The 24,542-nt window shown below is 38.4% G+C and overlaps 1 protein-coding gene across 1 annotated transcript; it reads left to right on the top strand.

Moving 5' to 3' along the window:
* Positions 1 to 1,694: 1,694 nt before the first annotated feature.
* Positions 1,695 to 23,069, top strand: LOC125902240 (macrophage mannose receptor 1-like). Its single transcript, XM_049598440.1, has 32 exons — positions 1,695 to 1,873; positions 2,251 to 2,607; positions 2,823 to 2,993; positions 4,144 to 4,299; positions 4,476 to 4,586; positions 5,084 to 5,221; positions 5,348 to 5,527; positions 6,396 to 6,550; positions 7,259 to 7,372; positions 8,116 to 8,231; positions 8,421 to 8,569; positions 8,666 to 8,865; positions 10,505 to 10,623; positions 10,920 to 10,995; positions 11,114 to 11,267; positions 11,444 to 11,482; positions 13,184 to 13,347; positions 13,478 to 13,539; positions 14,103 to 14,203; positions 15,012 to 15,157; positions 15,819 to 15,924; positions 16,548 to 16,675; positions 16,811 to 16,849; positions 17,761 to 17,811; positions 17,905 to 18,007; positions 18,633 to 18,865; positions 19,540 to 19,705; positions 20,051 to 20,218; positions 20,308 to 20,424; positions 21,593 to 21,751; positions 22,483 to 22,518; positions 22,611 to 23,069. Exons 1-32 carry the CDS (start codon positions 1,765 to 1,767, stop codon positions 22,895 to 22,897), a joined length of 4,410 nt encoding a protein of 1,469 aa, XP_049454397.1. The 5' UTR covers positions 1,695 to 1,764; the 3' UTR covers positions 22,898 to 23,069.
* The last annotated feature ends 1,473 nt before the right edge of the window (positions 23,070 to 24,542 follow it).

A 24,542-nucleotide genomic window follows, 5' to 3' on the forward strand; every position in this document is an offset into this window, starting at 1 on the left:
AATATTGCCTGTTTTCCCTTCTGAAAGTACGGACAATGGATGGAAGCGTGTAACAGCTAAGGTTGGGTTGCATTGGCCATCGGCTCTCCAGCTTATCTTACATACGTCGAGGGGCACATTATGAACTAGGGTGGGAAAGAAGTTTCGATTTCTTACTTACACAGTGCTATGATTGATTCATTTATCAACTTTTGTGTTAGATTTGCGTAATGAGCTTTGAATATTAAAACGTGGAGACAGGCGGAAGGTGTTTATAGCTCCGGGAAATGCGTTTATCTTGTCGTAAAAAGAGCGATGCCTGCGAGCTAGTTCAGGCAGTCAACTCGAGCAGCACTGATTCATACACACATCATACGTCACTCCCCATATGTCATCTACAAAACACGCCCTCCTAATTTGGTGGTCTATTTAAGCTGCGAAATCTTTCCAGCTCTTCCTTTGCATTGTGTATGCTGCTGCTGTCCTGCATCAGTACTGCCGCTCCCTCTTTCAGCCCCACCTCCATCCCATCATCCACCTGCAGGCTCCGGCTAGGGGGGAAAATATTTAATCATCACTTCCCAAATCTAATGTAAACATACTGACAGGGAACAATGAGGCCTGAGTCTAGATGCCAAACGTCAGTTTATAACGCAGCTGGACAGCACAATACGCTGGTGGCGGAGTCATACTGAAACGCTGCGATAACAACATAATATAAGGAGCTAGAAAGTTCCTATAGGGTGGGCAGGTGGATCCTTGAGGGCTGGTGGATGGATCCAACAGACCCTGGACTTTCACCTGGGAGCTTAGTGTTTGGTGCCCCTATGAATGTAGAGTCAAACCATGATGTTTTTTTCGAACCCAACCACATGCTTCTGTTGCCTAAACATAACCATATGCTCTTGTTGACATCCCGCTGTTGGTAGTGATATCCTGGAACGTCAACAGCAGATGCAGAAGACTTCCTTGCACATAATATTTCGATGTGAAAGTCCACTGCCAAAGTGGCGATATGTGACAATTCGGGATGAGAATCATGTTGTTTCCACAGTTTAAGACCTAGCTAAGAGAACTGATGGGAGATTTACAAAAAGAGATTGACATACAAACTATCAATCTTCGTCGTGGATACAGGAACCCTATGTGACAACACATTAGGAACCAAGACACACCTCCCACTTATAAATAATGCTCCTTTGTACCCCTTTTAATGTTTTCTGTATTTTGTGACATCTTGTTATTGTTTTTTACTATTTCTTTCTATTTTTCTTTCTCTTCATTTGTGGGATGTGGGCATGGTTTATGTCCCTTTTTGTATTTTGTCTACCTAGTTTTAGTATGTTAAAAACTATTGGTTACCTTCATGGAAAAAATGGTGGTCTTAGGTATTAATAAACAATCAAAAGGTAAAGTAAATCTATGTGAACATATTTCCCATTTTCTGGCATTGAAAAGCACACTTGGTATTAGCACTTCTTGTTTGCCACAATTTATTGTGAAATAACACACACCCATGCAAGTAATATGTATCTGCTGTATGTGTCTGCCTGTAGCAGGACTTCTGGGAAAACAATGTTTGTAATGACACACCCATGCGTGCAAATATCAGCAATTACAGCAAAAAAAAAAAAAAAAAGGTGGTTGTGATCACTTGTCCCTCCCTGTTCACAAGAAATAGTTGACAAATGTTTCTAAGATATGATGCTGATTCACTGAGAGCTTTTAAAATCACCTGCTTTCCGCAATTATTCACACAACTTTAAAATCCTCTGTGAGAAATGCATGGATAAAGTCTTCAGCTTAAGACATCTCAAAAGAATATCAACAATGAAGATAGCCTGTACAACCTTTGTGCTCCTCATCCTAACGCTCCAGTGTTTGGCTTTAGATGGTACAGTATTCCAACTTTACTTTAATGTCAAGATTTCTGTGGGGTTTTTATAGAGCAGGTGTGTCATGAACATTGGTCTGTATACCCAACTCTATGCGAGACGGTTGTTCTTATAGTGTGTTGCATGTGTTATCCTATGTTTGCAGATTTGTTACAGTTCAAATTTGGGGTGATTGTGATTCTTATTTTGCTTGCTTATTACATTTCAGTTTATTCTGTAAATACTAGTCTGTAATATTGTCCATGTAATGTAAAATCCAATTTTACACAACTGAAACAACCTCGATGATTGACTGTAGAAAGTTAAACAGCTGTTCAGAGGATTTCCTGATATAAACACAACTATGTACTAATTCTTTAATAATCTTTTTCATCAGATTCACCATTTAAACTAACGAACAAAGACACTGGTTTTTGTTTGGTTAAAAGACATGACTTCTGCTATGACATACGCTGGACAACTGGGGACAGACTTCTGGTTCACTGGCTCAATAAGTGCCTGGGAGTCCAAGGGAAAACTGTGGGTAGTGAAGTAAGCCTTTACGACTGTGACGAAAAGAGCGACCTCCAAAAGTGGGAATGCAAGAATGGAACAGTGCTCGCCCTCAAAGACCAGAAGCTCTACATTGAGCTCACTGCAGATAACACAGCAGTTCTCTCCAAAACAATAGGACCCAATAACCACCTCACAATTCCAGGGACGTCCAGCGGTGCTTGTACAAGAACATATAGAGGTACCGTATAAAGCAGTATTATTTGACCACGGTAATTCCTGACCACAGATTACTATGCTAATTCTTTGTAAATCTTTAAATGAATTGTAATATATTTTCATTCTACATTTTAATTATTTTGCATTATAAGTGGTGAGGTAATGTGTTATATTTTGATAAATGATGTTCTCAAAATACTCAAAATATTTCTTGTTTTGTTCTTTTCGTCCTTTCAGAACTTTACACCATTGGGGGAAATGCAAATGGTAGGGTCTGCATGTTTCCCTTTCTGTACAAAGACCAGTGGTACACAGAATGCACAGTGTACGACTCCTCAGGAAACCAACCTTGGTGTGCAGTTCAAACTAAATTTGAAAATCAACTCTGGGGCTTCTGCCCGACTAACAGTGAGTACTGCCTCTTTTATTTTACTGCAACGAGAGAATGGTTACAATGCATGATTTTAAAAGTGTACACTGATTTACAATTAGTTGGATAATGAAGGCTGTTAGGGTTATAACAGGCAGGGCATTATATGATATTTGACCTACCACTAGGTTAAATTCAAGTCAGCTTCTAATATTCGATGTAAACAATAAGGCACAAATGTGCAACTTGAGGTTACATTAAAAAAGGCTGTGCGGCTTAGTATCCCAGAAGCTAATAAAAATACATGCCTTGTCTACATTTGACAGAGCCATGGCACATTGCAGAGAGCAGGTCAAGTTCTCCTGCTGACAGGCACTGTATGTCAGTTATAGATACAATGTTATTTTCAGGATGAATCTATTCTTAATAAGTAAACCACAGCCAAAAATCAATTTAAACAAATCAAATTAAGCTGCTTACTTAACTTATGATAGAAACACAAATATAAAAGATAAATGATCAAATGTGCAAGTCTGCCAAATTGGGTGAGGCACAAGGCTGTGCTTCTGAAATGCTCCTGTTATGGTACGACACCGTTCGGATGCAAAAAAATGTGCTATGATAAAAGATGGCGCTGAAGATACTAAAAATGGGGACTGATTTATCTTGTAATGTGCCTAACTTTAATGGATCGTAAAATATTGTGTTTGGAATTAATCTGCAGATGCTCTGGTTCAAAATAAGACCACACTTTTCTATAGATGTCGGTTTTTGAACCATGAAAATAGGCCAAAATGTGCTCTGGAACAGACTCAGTAAGTCTTGTTGTTTTTAGCTGAGCTAATGACGGTATCAAACAGTCAATAAAACAGGTTTTTCAACAAATGTGAATCACCGCAACCATCAGAGATCCCTCAGCATTCAGTCATCTATGTACACAAAAAATATTAGGCTAACTGGTCTTGAAATTTGTGAGATTGCTGCAGACAGCCACACACACACACACACACACACATGCACGCGCGCGCGCGCACACACACACACACACACACACACACACACACACACACACACACACACACACACACACACGACCAAATGCATGATTCCCTCAGGTTTACTTCTGACAGACATAAAAACATTGCATTTTGAAATGCATTCACATACTTTTGCATGTATATTTCACAGCTAGAGAAAACTGGCACAAACACATAACAACAGGAGCGTATTACCAGCTCAACACACAAGCAGCTCTGACTTGGGCCCAGGCTGACGCCAGCTGCAAACAGCAGGTGGCCTCCCTGCTCAGTATCACCGATCCTCACGAGCAGGCTTACATCACAGGTAAGAAACTAATCTTAATGTATATATATGTCTATGTATGCACACAATACACTATTACAATACACTAATTTACTACTTTAACACACTATGATGTTTGAGCCTCACTCCTTATAATTTTATCATCTTTGTCCCTTGTGCCTTTTTGTTTTCAAACACTCACACAAACACACCTGCAGCGCTACTAGGAACAGGGGGCAATAAGCTTTGGACTGGGCTGAGCAAGAACCAAGAACATGGCTGGCACTGGTCCAGTGGGAAGCCTTACCGTTATCTGAACTGGGACTCAGGTAAGTTTATCTTTCACTTCAATACTGTGTGTTACTATTCTTAGAATGCTAAGATTGGGCAATTGTATATCCCATCTTTCCTTTATCATTTGTACTTTATGCACACCATGTTGTCAGTCAGCTGTAAAAGTGATTTTGTTTTGCTTAAAACTTACAAACCACAGGAAGGGCTAAGGGTAATTAATGACCACATGCTATCTAAATATTATAACGTATATATTCATTGATTACAAGAAGACATTTACATGCATGTATACACAAACTCAAATTAAATTAAGTTCCTATTTCTGCTTATATTCGTCTTTTTAATGTTTTTCTTTTTGATACCACTAGCTTTGTAATACAATTATGGTGTGGGCCTACAAATGTGCTGAATTTATAATTATGTCATAGCAATGAATTTTGTTTAGGTGTCATAAATATAATGTGTGACTTTGAGAACTCTGACAAAACATCTGAGAACTGAGTCTCCAAGTTTAACCATCTTTTTGCTTTAGGAAACCCACTGCCTTCTCCGGGACACAACTGTGCAATTGTTGATAGTGAGGTACAGTACTCCTGGCAAAGTTCAACGTGCGAAAAGAAACGGGGGTACATCTGCTACAGTGAGGGAACTGTGACTACTCCTACTCAAGGTAAAGAAAAATACCAATTTTATTCTTTTCTATTTCCACAGTTTACTGTATTAACATCTTGTCTTTGGTTAATTGTATGATATCAGTTACAAAGTACTTACATGTTTCTTTTTTTTTTATGATCAGCTACCGAGACAGGATTTTGTTCAAGCCCGTGGATTCCCTACAATGGCCACTGCTTCCACCTTCATCGTGATCAGCAAACATGGTCTAATGCTCAGAAAGCGTGTCGCAAAGAAGAAGGGGACCTAGTGAGCATCCACAACGTGGAGGACCAAAGCTTTGTCATCTCTCAACTTGGCTATGGTGCGTGAGGACCTCAACTGTAAACATGTGTTGCCTATAAAACAGATAATAACATTTCACAACTAAAATGTGTGTCACACGTCTACAGACGGGCACCTTTTCTCGAAATTTTGCTGAACTCCAATAGCGATGGCTAGCCTTGAGTCTCCATTGCTAAGCTAGCTCCAAATTCAAAAAAGGAAATGCCTAACAGGAAAATAGAGAAATCAATAGTGCATGAACAGATTTGTCTCCAATCATCACCAACACTGCAAAGTTAGAGTATCAAATCATAAATTGCATCTAACGTTTATTATTCTTATTGAGTAATCTGCCTATTAGTTTCTCAATTAATGGCTTTGTCAATAAAACGTCACAAAATTGTCAAATATGCTGTGTGTAATTTAACAGAGCCCAAGTTGACATCTTCAAATGTATGTTCTATCCGACCAACAGGCAAAAATCCAAAGCTATTCAGGTTATTATTATGTATGACAAAGAAAAGCATCAAATCCTCACAGTGAAGAAGCATAATTAACTAATTAGCAAACATTTGTCTTTTTTTGCTTAAAGAACACTAATTATTTATTAAATCAAAATAGTTGCCAATTTGTTTACTGCTGATTGACCAATCTTAATTGACTAATTGTTGTAGCTCCACTGTTGAGCTGTCTTGTTTTTAATCCTGTGGCATTGTGTAATCACTTTTTTTTCCTTCAGAGAAAGCAGCGTGCAATGCGTAGCAATGATGTCACAATGATGGTTGACGATAGTCTACAACTGACACACAAAACATTGGACAAGTATAACAAGTTCAGCAGAGCTCCACAATAAAGATATAAGAGGCAGATGAGGGAAAGTTCTCTCTTTTTTCTGTCCATGTCTGCAGCATCCACGGATGAACTTTGGATTGGACTGAATGACAGGAAGACAGAGCGTCTATTTGACTGGAGTGACCACTCTACTGTCAGCTTCACCAGCTGGGAATCTGGAAAACCTGCTATCTTTACTGAAAACGAAGACTGTGTTCTCATCAGGGGAGAGGTAAGGAGCACTATGTGGCTATGGTACACATCCTAGCCTCTTGTAAAATATCATTATTAGTCCAATGATGAAAACCAACCTGCTTCAAAGCAAACCAGTTAAGTACGCAGCAGTGTATCACACTTTATGGTATATGGAAACTTCAGCACACACACTTTTGCATATTTTTTCTCCAGGGCTGTTTTGAGATAGGCCCTTTAGTTCCAATCAAGGGAAATGCTACAGCATACAATGATATTTTACAAGAGCTTCCAACTATGTGGCAACAGTCTGGGTAGGGCTGTTTCCTGTTTCAACACCATAACGTCCTTGTGTACAAGACAAGAAAAAAAGCATGATTTTCCTGAATTTGGTGTGGAAGAACTTGTCCAACATGCCTGCACAAAGACCTGACCTCAGATCCATTACATTAAAGCACAGAATGCAAGCCAGCTGAATGTTCTTGTAGCTAAATGGGTCAAAATTACTGCTGCGAGTGAAGGCTGTTATAGTAGCATTTTAATATCTGTGATTTTGGAATAAGATGTTAAATAATCACAAATGGGTGTAATGTTTGAGTGTCTACATATTTGCTTAGTTTAATATAAATTTTCTGTACTCTAAGTCTATGTATCTATGCTAATAGATTTATACACATTCTAGATGATGGGCTTTTTTATTTGTTTGACGACACATAGATAAACATTTTACCATGCTTCCTTGTGTCAGAATGGGAACTGGGCTGACCGCGCATGCAACGAGAAACATGGTTTCATTTGTATGAAGACGAGTGCCTCTGAACCCCCTGGAGATGAAGTGGACCTGAATATTGGCTGCAAAACCGTGCGTGAACTTTACTTCTTCTCACATACGAATGCATGTTGCTGGTTTTTATGGTTTATTTCCCAAACTTAAACCCTAAGGTGTAACCATACAGGGCTGGGTACTGTAACTAAAACTTTCTGATGGTCAATTTGTGTCCACTGGAGGAAGCATTAGCAGTCAAGTACAGAAAGTTGGATACAAATGCTTGATTACACTCTTGGTCTTGTTTGTTTTATACTGCATTTTGCCAAAGTTGTTGAGAAAGGACAATATTCATTTGTAAGTAATGTAACTGCTGATATTAAGTGACAGCTTCACAACCCAACCTCTACTTCTCATAGCTTCAATCTGGCCTGTAATTCATAAAGGGACACAATTTAAACAAGATCAGCAGATGCAGGAGAAATGTCTTGTATGCACATTACATAATACTGAATAATGCAACAAATCATGCTAAAATGCCTTCTTGATATTTAAATTACTGGATTGTTAAACAGCGAGGTTAAGCCATGTGAAATGTAGTCTCATAAACACACACTGGGTAAGAAGCTTTTGACAAATAAAAAAATACTTATTGTAAAGTGAAGATCTCTCAACATGAAATAATCAGTGAAATTAATAAGCAACCCTGTAAGATCCCTGAGGATATATTAGGGTCATTTTGTTTTGTTTAGCTTTTGTTTTGTGCAAGTGTATTAATAACCCTAAATAAGGACAACAACAATGATATTTAACCTCTTTTTTGCTTTCCAAAAATTCAGGGGTGGAAAAAACATGGCTCCTATTGCTACTTTGTAGGAACACAGACAAAGACGTTTGATGAAGCCAAGGATGACTGCAAGGCCTCAGATTCCTACTTAGCTGATGTGTCAAATGGGTAAAAACAATTATTTTGACTCCAAATATTTTTGAACATACTGAAATTGAGCAACCTAGACTTTGGAAGCTTAGATGCAAAGGGGGTTTTTTAGAGCTTGCAAACGAAACTCAAACAAAAGTCTTTGATGTTGTACATCATTCAAGGTTAAAAGAATTCCTGCAATCTGAATTGTGTAAATTTTTCCAGGGTGGATAATGCCTTCCTTGTTAGCTTGGTGGGGATGAGACCAGAGAAATACTTCTGGCTAGGCCTCTCAAACCAGAGACACATTGATTATTTTTCATGGACCAACACAGAGTCAGTGAGGTTTACTCACTGGAACACTGGAATGCCAGGTATCTTAAGATTTTTAACTCTAGCCTACTGTAAAAAAAAAAGCCAAAAGTGGCTTCACACTTGACAGTTTACAATTTCTCCCCCGACAATGCAAGGTCAGCAACAGGGCTGTGTTGCCATGACAACTGGAGTTTTTGCTGGCCTCTGGGATGTGCTGCCCTGCACCAATAAGGAGAAATACATCTGCAAACACCTGGCAGAGGGGACAGTTGCAACCCATGTACCAGCAACGGTTCCTCCTCCCAAGTGTGCCGACGGCTGGAATCAAATACCAACAAGAAACTTCTGCTATAAGGTAAAATCCAACACCGCTTGACATGAGTGAAACATATACACCTGAATTCCTTATGTATTTGCAAACTGACTTCTGTGTTTGAACTTGTGCTCCAAGTGAGCTTAAAGAGTTTAGTAAAAGTTTCGACTGAAGGTTTTCCTCACCAATACACAAAATGATGCTCTATCACAGGCTGGTTAAGGTGCAACATGACATGTAACTGCTTATGTTCTTAAAAGGTTGTGGGAGGCTAGAGACCAGATGACACTGAGCGAGAATCAGGGTAAACCCTGGACAGGTCGCCAACCTATCACCGGGCTGACATATAAAGACAGACAACCATTCGCACACACATTCACACCTATGAGGAATTAAAATAATCTTAAGCCTGAGACTATTTTTTGAAAAATATATCATTAGCTTCTGTTTTACTTAAAAATTTGCAAATGATTGGGGTGAGCAAGTGCAACATGCAGCTAGTGTGGTAGCGGATATAATTGAAAAGAAAAAAAATTAAAATCACAATCTGTCACCTCACAAAATAAAATAACAGGAGATGACAATATTAATGGGACTTGCTGCCTACCAGTGTTGTAGTATTCGAGACTGGTCCTAAGACCACTTTGAAGGTCTCATCTCAGACTCAACTGCATTTATACTCGGTCTTGTCCTAGTCTCTGACAAAAACAACTCACGATTTTATTTCAAGACTGGTCAAGACCCAAACTGTTGGGATATCACTAAATTGCCTGCGCAATAAATTAGTGTTGAGTAAAGATGGTTACATTGACTTCGAAATTCCCCACACATAAAATTCACCTCTGTAATGCCTTTTGATTATTTTCATGGTACTCTTGTAGGTACACACATGTATACAGTATGGCAATAAAAGAGCTCAAAGAAGAGGCATGTACAAATATTTTCTGTGGGTGGCTTTATGGGAATGTGGATCATTCAGATCACTTTAAGGAGTGCCTATGAATGGGATGTTCCACATGTTATCATAAGTGTGCCAAGCAGTGTGAGATTCACACGGGTCTCGTCTTGGTCTTTTCTCGGTCTCAGCTCCTCAAAGTCTTGGCCTTGTCTGGGTCTCCATAGTACTCTGGTCTTGGTCATGACTTGGTCTCGTTTGAGGTGCTTTTAATTACAATACTGCTGTCCACCCTATCAACTCCAAACAGTAACACCATCACCATGACAAATGACAGACAATGACAAGTGTAGCTCTGTACTGAGAGATGAGGGACCCACACCATGTTGATTCCATATAAAAATTCCATATAAAATAATGTCTACTGTCAGCCAATAATCTACTAATGCCTCAACCACTGGATCAGTCTGTTTAAAATGTCAACGCTGACTTTAGGAAATGATGATGATTCACCATAAATTGATTATACAATAAAATACACAAACATTAATCAAAAATAAAAAAACAAGTGACAGCCTTAAATCATACCCATGTGAAGCTCTGTCATGCACACACTGAAAGAAAATACCTAACACACAACTAAACACAACCACAGTGCACCTCATCAACCTCTGTATGTAGTTGTGTCTTTGGAGGCAATAAAATACATATTCCTACATCAGGCTCAGGGTACAGTGAAACTACCAAACCTTTAATCATAGTTGAACTTCTTGCCTTTTGTTTAAGCTTTTTCCAGAATCAAGTTCGGACTGGAAGACCTGGTATGAGGCCAGAGATTACTGCAACGCCATCGGAGGAGACCTGCTCAGCATCCACAGCAGATTTGAGCTAATGGTTGGAAATCGGTACAGTATAACCTGGTTTCATACAATTAGGGCTGCAATTAACAAAATCTTCTCATTGCATTAAAAAGGAAACCACTGTCATTCTTTGGGGATGCTGTAAAATCCCTCTTTTGTCAAATATGGTATCAGGTGATAAGCATGATCATTGGCAGAAAATCTTGTTAAGGTATACTCAACAGCCCATTACGAAATTAAGATTCAAGTATTCATAAAAGCACAGAACTGGTAGCACAAGATAAAGAACATTTTACACAGGTTGCACATAAATCATTAATATAAGTTGGTCCATCATACAGGTATGATGGAAATGCGTGGATTGGACTTAATGCCCCTGACCCAGCCACCGGTTATGTATGGAGCGATAGATCCCCGGTGAGTTAACAGGTTTCTCTTTCTATAGGGGATGAGTACATTAATTTGAGTTTCATTCAATTAAATGGAAATCACTCCATTTATCTCTGTATGTTCAATCATTTGCTTTTGTTTGCAGGTAAACTTCCAACACTGGAAAGAAGGAGAGCCAAACAATAAAAACAATGTGGAAGCTTGTGCTGAATTCAGTCTATATGAGCAAACTTGGAGCGGGTCCTGGAATGATGTACAGTGTGAGAAGTACAATAAATGGCTGTGTCAGATCCGTGCAGGTAAAGAGTGGTCATTTGGTTACATGGATTCCAAGGAAAAGTGTGTAATTCTTTTGTGGCATTTGTTGAGAATCGAGTGAGCAAGGTTACTTTTTTCAGTGCTGTCTTTCTCTCAGGTGTTCAGGTGTATGCAGTTAATACTCTATTCTGAAACATATTTATCAATGTTCATACAGGAGCAACTCCGAAGCCACCTCCAGAGCCTGTCACTCCTGGTAAGTGAGCCATTATGGATGCAACCACATAGGAATATGCTCTCATTTTTCTGCTTCATCATATGGATACAATCAGTAAATTTCATGTCCTTCAGTGCCCAAAAGGAAATTTAAGTATAAAGAAGTAACCATCATCGTTCTGATATTGGCTGATAGTGACCCTGACTAACAACCAAACAGCAGCCTGAAACACAAAGCCATTGAACTTTATTGCTAATGTCTCCTTCTTATCAACAAGTGACACATCTTGTGTTGCACTTTGTCTTGCTGAATGAGCTATTTAGCTAGTCAGTCATAGTACTTGATACTGAAACACTTAAAATGCTTAAGAAAATATCAAACATATTAATACATTTAACACAATTTTTTGCCCAAATACTTAGATGAAGTTGAAATAAATGTTATTTCTCTTTTCTTTCCTTTAATGGAGTCCCAATTCAAAAAAGCTTTTCAATTTTTCCACTTTCATTTCACTTCCATCACATCCCATCTTATATTTTGCTGCCTCCCTGACTTTTATAGTACCGTTTCTGTTCTATGATCATTTTAATTTATAGAGGACTTTCATAACAATGAAGGATTGGTTTATCAAAAACATATTTTCTTAATTACCTCTAGTAAAGATATTGCTCTCTGAGGTTTGTGCCGCCACCCAAGTGAAATGTGAGAGCAGTTTCGTATGTGATGTTCCAGTCCAGTTGCCCGAAGACAATGTTTGCATTGTACATTTCTGCAAACCACAAATACATTAGATTTTAAGTTTTATATGTATAATATCAAGTTTTCTGAAATAACATAATAAGTATGCTGATTTTGTCATCAAGAGGTGGAAGGGATGTTTGAAGGTTTGTCACCTCGGCAAGATGGCAATCAGTCTGCAGACCACTGTTTAAAATCAACAAACACCAACACCGGTTGTAATTTGGTGACCATTTGCAGCATTTCACATCTGTGTTTATGGCAAATGAGTGTATTTCACTGATCTGTCCCTGCTTTTCTAGTAGCTTTTGTGGCACCACGGTAGGTTTAAGCCTAAACATGACTTTTACAAACCATAACCAAGTGTTTTTGTGCCTAAACATAACTACAACCTTACCACAGCGTTTTTAAGAAATCTAAAGTTTCAACGTATCAGCCACAAAATAATGTACAAATTGTAGTCATGGTTTGCAGAAATGTACAATGCGAACATTTTTTCTGACAACTGGGTTGGAAAAATTGAAAACTAAACTTAAAAACTTCAACAATGTGTCCCTCAAACAACAATTTCTCGTGCACTTAAAGGATCAGCAGGTATCACTGTGAATAATTTGACAGTTCACATGGAAGCTGTTCAGTGATTTCCAGTCTTTTTAACCAGTCTCTCTTGACATTAACCAAGTACTTTTAGTTGCCTAAATCTAGCCATACCTTAACTATGCAGGTGACATTCCACAAAACTCATATGAATTGTTCTTGTAACAGTCATATATGGGTTATTATGTAAGACAACAAAAGATTACTTCCTTTGTACTTCGAAGCATGAGGGCTCTGTGACATTACCCTGCTGCAGCTGTTCCTTGTCTATGGAGTGAACCTTATTTGCTGCATGCCTTTACATTTTAATCTGCCATCAGACATCATACAGAAAGCAACAGGAATAGAAAAATCAGAATTTGCACATATATTGAAGCTATATAACATCTTTCTGACATGTTTCAGACCACAATATGACAGCAGATGGGTGGCTAGAACTAAATGGGACTCAGTATTATATTAACAGCAAGGGAATGGCCATGGAAGATGCTCGCCAATTCTGCAAACAGAAGCATGGTGACCTGGTATCTATTGGCAGTGAATCTGAGAGTGTCTTTTTATGGAAACAGGTAAGCAGTGATATTTAAACATCGTTACACAATCACAGCAATGACCAATCAAATACAATAATCATGGGATTTAATTTCTGCACAAACTAAATAATTGTTGCTTTTGACGTGTTCCCCTGTCTCTGTGTAGATATCCAGAACTTATAGTACTTACTGGATAGGCCTGAAGGTAGACCTAAATGGAGCATTTGCGTGAGTATGAATTAAATGCAAAAAAACTGAAAAAGTTGGGGGAAAATTATTTAAATGAAATTAAAACAAATAAATAAAAAAAGAATTCCCAAGAAAAATTACATGGTTTGATGTATGAAATTTCTAAAACATAGGTTACATAACCAGTTAAAAATATGTTGATAAAATATCTGTAACTTTATTTTTGAATTTGAAAAATAGGTCTTGTTGCAAGGTTGGCCTGATGGATAGAAGTGCCATGATGCAGATCCGAACTCAGGCAGTTTTAGGTGTCCTTCAGAAATACTGTATGCATTTTGGTTGGTTGCTGTAGCATCAGGTGCACAGGGATTTCCTTTCATTTCAAATTTGTGTGCACCACAATTTAAGACCCTACATTGTCAAAACCCTGAGAAAGTCACTATCAAACTAGGATAAATCCAAAAAAAAATAGATATTCTAATATAATATAATACAGTTCCAGCCTTTAGGCTCGAATCAGTATGTCATGATGCTAGTAATATATTTTCACAATGACTTTTTTTGAGACAAAATTTTAACGGATTTGTTTGTTTTACATTAAGTTGGATGGATGGTTCTCAAATGGTGTATCAAAGATGGGATGAAGGTCAGCCTGATTTCAAGAATTATGATGAGCAGTGTGTTGCCATGCATTATCATAATGGTGAGTAAACTTACACATGATTCACCTTCATTGGCATTCATGCAAATGAATAATTAAAGAATTAGAAGTTCTAATCCTTAAGATTTCAGTCCTGATTGATTTGGCGACAACCTTGCATGATAACATCATGTGCAGTTACTACAACAAACACTTGTTGAGCAGCTGACAGAAGGGAAGTGGTGTATCTTTTTACAGCACAGCCAAACAACTTCCCCTTGTTTTAATAAAGAAGCCAATCACAAATAGATGCAACCTCGATCTGAATGCACAGTGTGAGTAGTGTTCCACACAACATAAGTAAAACTGGCTACATTGCTGAGGAGTTGGAGGCCTGTTGTCTGTGGCTCTTTATCAAACAGCTCACCATGGCTGCCTTCTTTTCCCATTAATGACTTCCAAAAATTACAATTGTTGTGCTGATAAAAAAAAAAGAAGCTAAAAATGGCTGTTGCCATGTTTTGTAGACATGCTTTTGATGAACGATTGCGTAAGAGATAATCATAGTGACAAATAATACATTGTATTTGCTGCATGCTTCACAATAAAAGCTATTAACTGTTTTGTCGGTTGAATGCTTTTAATGTGAATCAGCCGCAGTAGGATGTTCCTTTTGCATTTTTGGTACATTGATACAGCTCTGATAGACTGTAAAGACAGTGAACAGTGAAGCTATCAATGAGATTAAACTGCACTACAGACAAAATCTTAAGAATTACAACTCTGAACCCACATTTGATGTTAAATGAAAAATAAAAAGTAAATAGTATTGGCTAAACTGTTCATTTTCATGTCTCGGATTGCTTCACAGGATTCTGGCATGATTATAATTGTGGGCATGAGCACATGTCCATTTGTAAACGCAGCTCTGGCTCACCAACAACCAACGCCACTGTGGCACCCACAGAGGCCCCTGAAGGTGGCTGCCCACCCAACTGGAAAAAAATGAAATCCAAGGTCAGAGGTCACTTTTGGCCTTTAACATGTGTGTGTGTTGAATGAATGGAAAGAAATCTGACTCAGGACATAATTACATTATCAGTACTTACAATGACATTGGCCTTTGCTTTAACAGACAATGTTTTTAAAGGTCTAGTTTGGAGGATTTAGTGGCATCTAGCAGTGAGGGTGCAGATTGGAACCAGCTGAAACTTCTCCCGTGTGCCAAGCATGTAGGAGGTCTACGGTAGCCTAGGCAAAAATGCAGATGGCCCTGTTTAGAGCCAGTGTTTGGTTTGTCTGTCCTGGGCTACTGTATAACATGGTGGACTCTGCGAAAGAGGACCCACTCTGTATGTAGATATAAACAGCTCATGTCTAGATATAAATGGTTCATGTCTCACAACTGAGACAACAAAAACACAATGATTCTTTTTCTCTGGTTACACTATTAAAACATAGTTATGAATATTATATTCAATTTCTGCCAATATATCCCCCCAAATCCTACACACTGGACCTTTACACAGAGATCTTTTAGATTATGCATTTTTAGATGATGCTTTTCTGAGATGTCACATCAAGCTGTTTTGTCATGTCGTGAAATTGGGATTAATGTACTAACCAGGACAGTTTTTGAATAACTGTATCAACCTAACATTCTTCACCTCTACTTTAGTGTTACAGCCTCATTACCAATCAGAAATTAACATGGGATGCAGCGAGAAAACAATGCAAAACCATGGGTGGAAACTTGGCCTCTATTCCCTCAAGACACGTGGCAGGTTTGTCTCCTTTTTTTGTTTTGTTTTCTGGTAAATGATCCACCAATCTTCTTAACCTCTTCTCCTGTTCATGGTTATGTGGCCAGGTACATATATTGCAGCACCCTGAGATGGCAGGTAACAAAGATAGTGTAGCCAAGACTACACTGGTTACTTAATTGTTTTGCATGTCTTGTGTATGTGACAACTGAATTAAATTGAGGGATTAATGGCGGTTGAGAGGCTGTAGGCTCAATTATCACCATATTACTAGAGTTTAAAAATGATCAAGTAACTGATGTTTATACAATGTAAGACAAATGTCAAGCTCTGCTAGCAACCTCTAGAGTACAAAACTAAACTGATCAGAACGAGCCAAATCCTTCGCCAGAGCTCTATGCTCTTGCTAATGAGACTAACTGTGAACGTCACTGATTTTTGTTTTCAGTTTGCAGAGTATAGTAGACCTACATGCATGAACCAGTGGTACTATACAGTGCACTTCCAAAAGTATAGAGCCAAACAGTCTACATATGTTGTGTTTTATATATATATATATATATATATATATGTTAAACTGGAGGGGGAACAAAACTTCCAAGCAAATGTTTGACTCTTGAATCATTGTTATGTTAAATTTTCAGTCTTTTTGACGACTCAAATGGTTGAAACACCCACAACAGACCTTTGGATTGGTTTTCGCAGTTCAGGTTCAACTGGATTTTATTGGACTGATGGGCAACCGAGGAGATATGTCAACTTGGACTTTAAAGTAAGTGAAGTGAATCTGAATGGTATTTTATGATGTGATAGGTGTGCAACTCGGTTGTGTGCACCACTCCTGATAATTTGAGGGTGTTTAAAAATGTGACACTGTCTTTCTCCATTGTCTTCTTCTCCATTTTAGAGACGCTACAGTCTAGATTCTTTCTGGGGAAGACTGTGGGTAAGGTGTTTAAATTTCTGTGTACAAGAATGTGGTATGCATAAAGTAGACACAATCTACAGTATATTCACTATTCTGAAGAGTAGGGCTGTAATGGCTCAGGTGTTTGTGCATATCTGTCAGAGTAAGGGGGTTACAGTTCAATACATGCAGCTGCATGCAGAATACACCATATGTAGACTGATGCACATAATGCAGAACCAAAGTGTGCAAGTGTTAACTTTAAGCTGTATGCTGCTAGGATCATGTGCTGAGGTTAGCGCAACAAGACGATTGACGTACGAGTAAGTCACACTACCATGAGCACAAATGAAATGCTAGAGCTGGGAGACCCACCTACGGGTTCCTGGTCAGCCACAACAGAGCAAGAGTTGTGTAGAGGATGAGGACCGTATGTCAGCTTTGCTGCACTGTTATAGGGTATATTAATGGAAAGCATATAGCATGCTAGGACACATTCTATTTATGTTATGTTATTAGAATAATAGATGCTTTTCAGTTTTAGAGCCTGTTGTGACCTGTTGCTTTTTGAGGAAGTGGTTGAATTTGTAGAGCGCAATATACAAGCGTTTGAAATATCCCTTCATTATAAGAATAGTTTACCGAACTTGCATGTGGGCGAAATGTTACCTCAGTCCCCGGCAAGAGGATTTTGTCTGTCTTTGACACTTGCACTACTCTCTGCTTAAAATAAATAAAAAGACACATATTCTTATGCATTTGTTTTTTACCCCCTCTAATCCCTACCCCCAAACTAGAACTAAACTAAACCATGACTTCTAAATCGGGGTGTGAACCAAACTATCACTTCTGTGTACCATTGCACTCTTACTGAAGAGTCAATATGTTTCTAAAATTTATTACCATACTTTTTGAATATTTCTAAAATTTGAAATATGTTTACATTGCAGAATTACAGAGATTATGAAAGATATTTTGAATTACTCAGGAGACAAAGAGAGGTATGTTTTTAACCCCCCTCCCTGCCACTCTTTTTACATTGGATCCTGACACAGTTGTCTGTTCCTCACCATATTCTTTCCGTGCCTTCCCAGTTAAAGTGTGCTGTGATAAATACAAACCCTGCCCATGGCATTGGGACATGGATACCAAAGTCCTGCAATGACACCAATGGATTTGTCTGTCGTCGAAATGTTGGTGAGCTCATCTTCTGATCTTTCTCTTTGATAATGTGGTCTAAAAGGATTGGCATATTTTCTTACAATATTCATTTCATATTTCTTAAAGCATCTGTAACCAATATTCTTACAAAAAAAATGTATTAAATGACAAAGCAATGCGACAACGTGAAAGGGGTTGTTCGCAGTGATGAACAGATAATTAATAATAATTAACAGATAATAATTACAGATAATTATATCCTGAATCTGTGTCTTCTCTGCATTATGAAGTGTCACATTGAGTTTAAGGTCGTTCTTTAGCTGTCTGGTCTGTAAATTCACTGTTTTGGTTCACCATCTACTCACTATTACCACCATCTACTCATACTATTCAAACAGCAGAAAGACAAAGATAGCAACTAACTGGCGAACATAATAGAGCATTTAGCATCTGGAAAGCCAGATAACAGACCAAAAACAAAGTTAAGAGACAGGGAACATTAGACTTGCATTTTCCAGCTAGACAGACACACGACTTCAAATGAAAGCTAATGTTACTCTGTAAGTGATGGATGTGTGTATAATGTAAAATAAGGAAAAGCATAGATCGCCTTTAGGATGAATGGAAAAACTGAATTAACCTTATTTCTCACCCTAAACAGACTCATCTCTCCCAGACTCCCCTGAACCGACAACCTCTTTTGATTATGTCAAAATATTAAATGACTCTATCAAGGTTGTTAGTCAAAAAATGAACTGGGACGGAGCCATGAAGCACTGTGAAGGTGATGGTGCCAAACTGGCTAGTCTACGAAACAAGTGGACACAGACCTACGTTGAGCTGCTGGCTTTGACTCTCAAAGCCCCTTTGTGGATTGGACTGAACAAAGCAAAGGTACAGTTCTAAAAGCCTCTAAAATAGCACATAGCTAAGTAATACAGCTAGCTTCTGCTTGTAACTTATTTATAATTTTGAAAATGCATTTGTCTGTGACTAGCAGCAAAAACTCCTCATGAGGCGACATCAATTTACCTTGAATCAGATCCATACGTGCCAACTAATACAGGAGAAAGCATCTCAAAACTTTTCAGCAATGTTGAGGACAAGCTGATTGTAAGACAGAAACGTAGTAATCAGTATTTTTAGACTCTCTAAACTAAGAGTTACAGGTAATGTCAACATGATAGGATCACCAAAGTTTTTGCAGTTCATTCTGTGGGGAACATGAATATCTGTACAAAATTTAATTGCAATCCATCCACTGTGACAGTTGACATTTGACTCAAAATCATAATCAACCATGACACAAGAGGAGTCAGAGGATTACCAAAATAAGTAGAATTCCTGCTCTGAAAACCATGAATGGTTGCACCAAATTTTATTACAATTTGTCCAATAGTTGATGCAATATTTCAGTCTGGACCACAGTGGTAGACTTCAGTTTATACAGCCATGCTGCTAAAATTGCTAAAAATGTTCACCATTCATTGCTGTAAAAAAATCAGATTGCACATTATTTGAAGCTGAATAATAAAGCTGAATGCAGTCTGATTAATCTTTGCTTTCAGACCAATGGGTATTTCAGATATATTGATGGCTGGCACATGAGCATTTCTCAGTGGGGTGAAAATGAACCAAGCAGGAATCGATCTTGTGTCTACGTGGATGTGGATGGAAAATGGAAGACTAGTGACTGCATGCAGACCATGAATAGTGTTTGTATGAAGTCTACAGGTATGTCAAATCACAGACTAATGTTTATGTGAATAACTGAATGTGCAACTTATTCTATATACCAACATGTCTGAACTAAGACATTATCCCTTAAATGTCAAAACACGTCCTATGCTCATCTGTTTGGATCATTTTTTTAAGTAACAGATGGTTTTAAGTTAAAATTTTATCTCTGTTCAGAATGATAAATTAATGGGTTACACACTTTTACCTTTGTATGCTTTTAGATGTGACACTTTTCTTTTATAAAATAATATAAGTGCCTATTTCAATGCACTGGATTTGAAACTATGAAACAATCTAATTAGTTGATCCCATTGTCATCACTGTCTCGCTCATTCATAGATGTGCCACCGACAGACATCACTGATTTTCCTGGAATTTGCCCTGAAGACCCAGATGAAACAAACATAGACAGGATATACACCTGGCTACCATTTAAGGGTTACTGTTACATATTTTTCACAGAAGAAAAAAATTGGCCAGATGCAGCTGTAAGCTGTAGCAGACATGGTAAGTCCATTTTGTGGATGGTCTAAGATATTTTTGGGCACTATAATGCATGTATCTTTAAGTAAGGACTTGTCCTTTGTTTTGTGAAGGTGGATTACTAGCCAGTATTGAAGATCCCTCTGAGCAAGAATTCATTAAGAACAATGCAAATATATTTAAAGACAGCTACAGAAACTTCTGGATCGGCCTGTTTAAAACTCTCAAAGGTACAGTCACATTGTGCTTTCATGGAAAGTAACATTTAATTATTATGCTTGGTGAACATCTAAATAAACAACATATATCTTACTATATAATGACGAAAACTCTGTCTGTGGGTATGTGGGTCTGTCTGTCTGTGTCTCTGTTCATGTTTTTCTCCTCACTGACTTGGTCAATCCATGTGAAATTTGGCACAGTGGTAGAGGGTCATGGGAGGATGCGAATGAAGCAATATTACATCAATTGGCCAAAGGGGGGCGCTATAACAACCAATAGAAATTGCAAACTTTGAATGGGCATATCTCATGCCCCCGTATGTCGTAGAGACATGAAACTTTGCAGAGAGATGCCTCTCCTCATGAGGAACAAATTTGCCTCAAGAACCCATAACTTCCGGTGATACAGATTTTCTGCCATTTTAAATTTTTTGAAAAACACTTAAAATCGATCTCTTCCTAGGAAGTTTGACCGATCTGTATGAAACTCGGTGAACATAATCTAGGGACCAATATCTAAAGTTCCCTCTTGGCAAAAGTTGGAAAACTTAGAAAAACTGAGCTTCTATAAGGCAATGAATATTGTGGAGGGCGTGGCTCATCACATAAAGGTGTATAACATCTCAAGGGTTTCAGCGATCACCACGCAACTTTGTAGGCATATGACCACACATAACCTGAGGGGACCCCTCCATTATTGATCCCATCAAACAAAACGGGGGCGCTAGAGAGCTAATTTCTTATCTAGGCCTAACCGCCATATCGATTTTTACTAAACTTGGTAGATATGTAGAACAGGACGCCTCAAGGTGACTGGAAAAATTTAACTCTAATTGGCAACTGGGTGGCGCTATAACAACAGAAAATGCTTAAAAATGGCTAAAATGCGACTGATCGCTGTGGCTCCCCCTGTGGCCCAATGTTTGGGTTTTTTTTTTTTTATAATTTTTGGTATGACTAAGTCATGATATGGTATCCTGTACTCAATGGGTATGGACTAGTCTAAGGTTATTTTGGAAAACAAAAATGCAATGGTTTTAAAATAATTATTCTTTAAATTATCCTTTCTAATAATTCATTTATTGTTCACAAAGTGTGGCTATTGTTTTCTGCAGAGTAAAAAAGAAGGATTAAATAAAACAAACAAAAAAATCTATAAAAATCTATTCTTCTCCAGGGGAGTGGTTGTGGTTGGACAGAACAGTCATGGACTACACTAACTGGGCTGAGGAGGAACCTGGTTTTCTCAGCCATGGAGACCTTAGTGCCTTGGATGGGACATGGGGTACAGGCTCTGAGCATTATCGTAGACCATACATCTGCAAAACACCCAAAGGTAAATAATTCTTCTTACATGGACTCAATTGCACCCGTATTAATGTTTGTTTTTTGTTTTTGTTTTTTTCAACAATTTCAACATCTGACTACGTAATATTTTTTGTCTTTTGAAATAATGGGCTGTGTGAGTTTAGATGATTATACAATCATAAATTCTTGCCATAGTTTGGCTGAGAGACATGGCACACTACATGTTGGGGCCTGACTTACCATAGCATTCAGTCTTTAAAGACTTGAGTGAAGTATATTAGTGAAGGGAAATGTGCAGACAACAAACAGCACTGAAAATAAATGTTGTAATCATGGTTTTATGAATAAAAGTCAACCTGGAACAATTAATTGTTACTCAGAAAAGGAGGGCAGGCTCTGTCTTGTGTCTTGGTAGACACAAGGTGAGTGCAACATTTATGGGTGCGCATTCTTCTTTCACTACTTACAGTTGTGCACTTAAAAGTGCTCAGTCATCCCACAACTAATGTCACAGAGTGTAATACAAGTTTTAAAATTAGGTGAGAAAAGTTAAGAATTCTCACAAGACTGTTTGGACGTCATGAGGCTTCTCATGTGCTGCATTGATTGTCTTCCACAATGACCCACCAGAAAATACAAGCAACTGTCAAGCCCAGCGCTCATTTCTGATCCTGTCTGACAGGTTCAGCCACTGTCAAGCTAATATCGTGTAATCCAATTTTAGTATACAATTGTCACATTTCCCTTCTTTCTTTCTAGTATTACCACCAACACAGTTACCATCACCGCCAGGACGTAAGTAACACCTCTTTACCTTCTCTATTTTGCACAAAATTGTGTTGTTTTTTTTGGCTGATCATAATCTACTTTTTCAATCTGTGCACCAGCTAAACATCATCAACGTGGTCACATAGCTTTGGCAGCTGTGCTGGTCGTCATGGGGCTTGCCATGGGGGTAATCGTTGCCTTCTTCATCTGCAAGAAGTTCAATCATCGTGTACCCATCCCTGATATGTTAACCACCTTTGACAACCCGCTCTTCTTCAACAATGAGCAGCCACCGCCTGATGTGGCTGACACCAGTATACTAGTTGAGAATGCAGAGGAAGACAACTCTGACCTTGTTGTAATTGAATCTGATAGGACACAGGCTCTATCAAGGGCTCATGGTTAGTGGCTTACTCTTTTGCATGGCCAGTGATATCACAGTCAACTTTTCAATAGAGTTGGCAATGAGTGAATACAATGGCCAAAGCAATTTAGAATGTTCACTGGGAATGATAGTTTGAAATTATATGTAATCATGTACTGTATTTTGTAATTATTAAAAACAGGTTAACTGGTAAGATGAACTGGGATGTATTCTTTACACTTTTTTGTTTATTACTTTATTATAATTGTGAGGATAATGCTATGTATTTTGACATTTACTGCAGTGTAAAGTCAAGAGTTGCAATGTCTAATTAACATTAACCAAAATAATAAATATAACAGACATCACTGTCATGACTGTATCTCATCCTGCGAAAAGCTGAGTCTTAAGTCTTATCCAGCGTAAATTCTGGTAACCTCCTGAGGTATCACTTGCCCATATAAAAATAGCAAAAGTGACCACAAAAGCATCTGAATTGCTATTCAGAGTCCAGCTTGCAATCTTTAGACAAGCAATACACTTATGTTATGTGGTTTAGAAAAAGAGGCGAGAGATATAATTGGAGGAGGCCAAGGATTCTTTAGAGAAAATGTTTTGGCCAGATTGTGCTGAAACACTGTCACAAACTGGCTCAGAGTATGTGACAATTAGGGAGTCCACACAAAAGATTTACTTAAAACAAGCCAAATTTATTAAACTAAAATTAACTTAATAATCAATGGAGTGTGTAGATCAGCAAAGTCAGTCATGAAAGCCATGCATGGGTGAGTGTCAAGTGTTCTGTGGAGGTGTTGAAGGTGCAAACCAAAACCAAAGATGCTCAGTGGATGTAAGCTGAAAGGAAGGGAGAGACCAAGTGAACAGATTAGGCAGCTTTTATAGCTTGGAAGCCCAGGTGAGCCTAATCAAGGTAACGACTCTCCCATGTCAGCCAGCTGCCTGACGAGACTGGCTGAAACATTTTCAAAGACAGTGGGAGGGGCGTCACACCCCCCCTCTTAGGATCAAGGTTCCACCTTGACATCTGGAACACAAAACATACAAAACTTGAAACAATGAGAAACATTTCCACTTTTGACTTGAGTCTACCAAGTGTTCCCCTTTACATTGGATGAGCCATCATACAAACTTCTGTGTTACCGTGACCTAAATCTCTATCTTACCAGATCAAATCCCTCACCCAGCAACCTTGGATCCAGGGAGCAATTTAAGAATGAGAAATTTACTGGCATCAGAAGCTATTGCATGGTAAAAGGGTCACAGCAAAACCAATGGCTAGTTACAAAGACTTATGGAAAATGTTTGGAACAATACCCACCTCAGAATGCAGATTTGTAGCTTGCACGAATTCAGTAACGTGGGTACAAAGCAGTGAGGTAGAATCAGCAGGAGACTGTTTAACCCATAACCCAAAGTACACATCAAAATGTTGCTCTCAGAATGAGCACCAAAGCTCATCACATTCTTACAAGGTGCCCTGCAACGAGACAAAGCACAGGTCAGGATGCTCTGCCTATTCAGAATTACAGCTTCTCAAAGCACACTGAACTGGTATTACATAAGTGCTAAACCAAAGTAGCATACCCAAAGGTTCCGCTCAACAAAAGGCTCACTAGCCAACCAAGTCGTCCCAAGACGCACACAAAGAGAACCAAGCTACAACAAA

This window comes from Epinephelus fuscoguttatus, linkage group LG15 (assembly GCF_011397635.1).
Source record: "Epinephelus fuscoguttatus linkage group LG15, E.fuscoguttatus.final_Chr_v1".
Taxonomy (NCBI): domain Eukaryota; kingdom Metazoa; phylum Chordata; class Actinopteri; order Perciformes; family Serranidae; genus Epinephelus; species Epinephelus fuscoguttatus.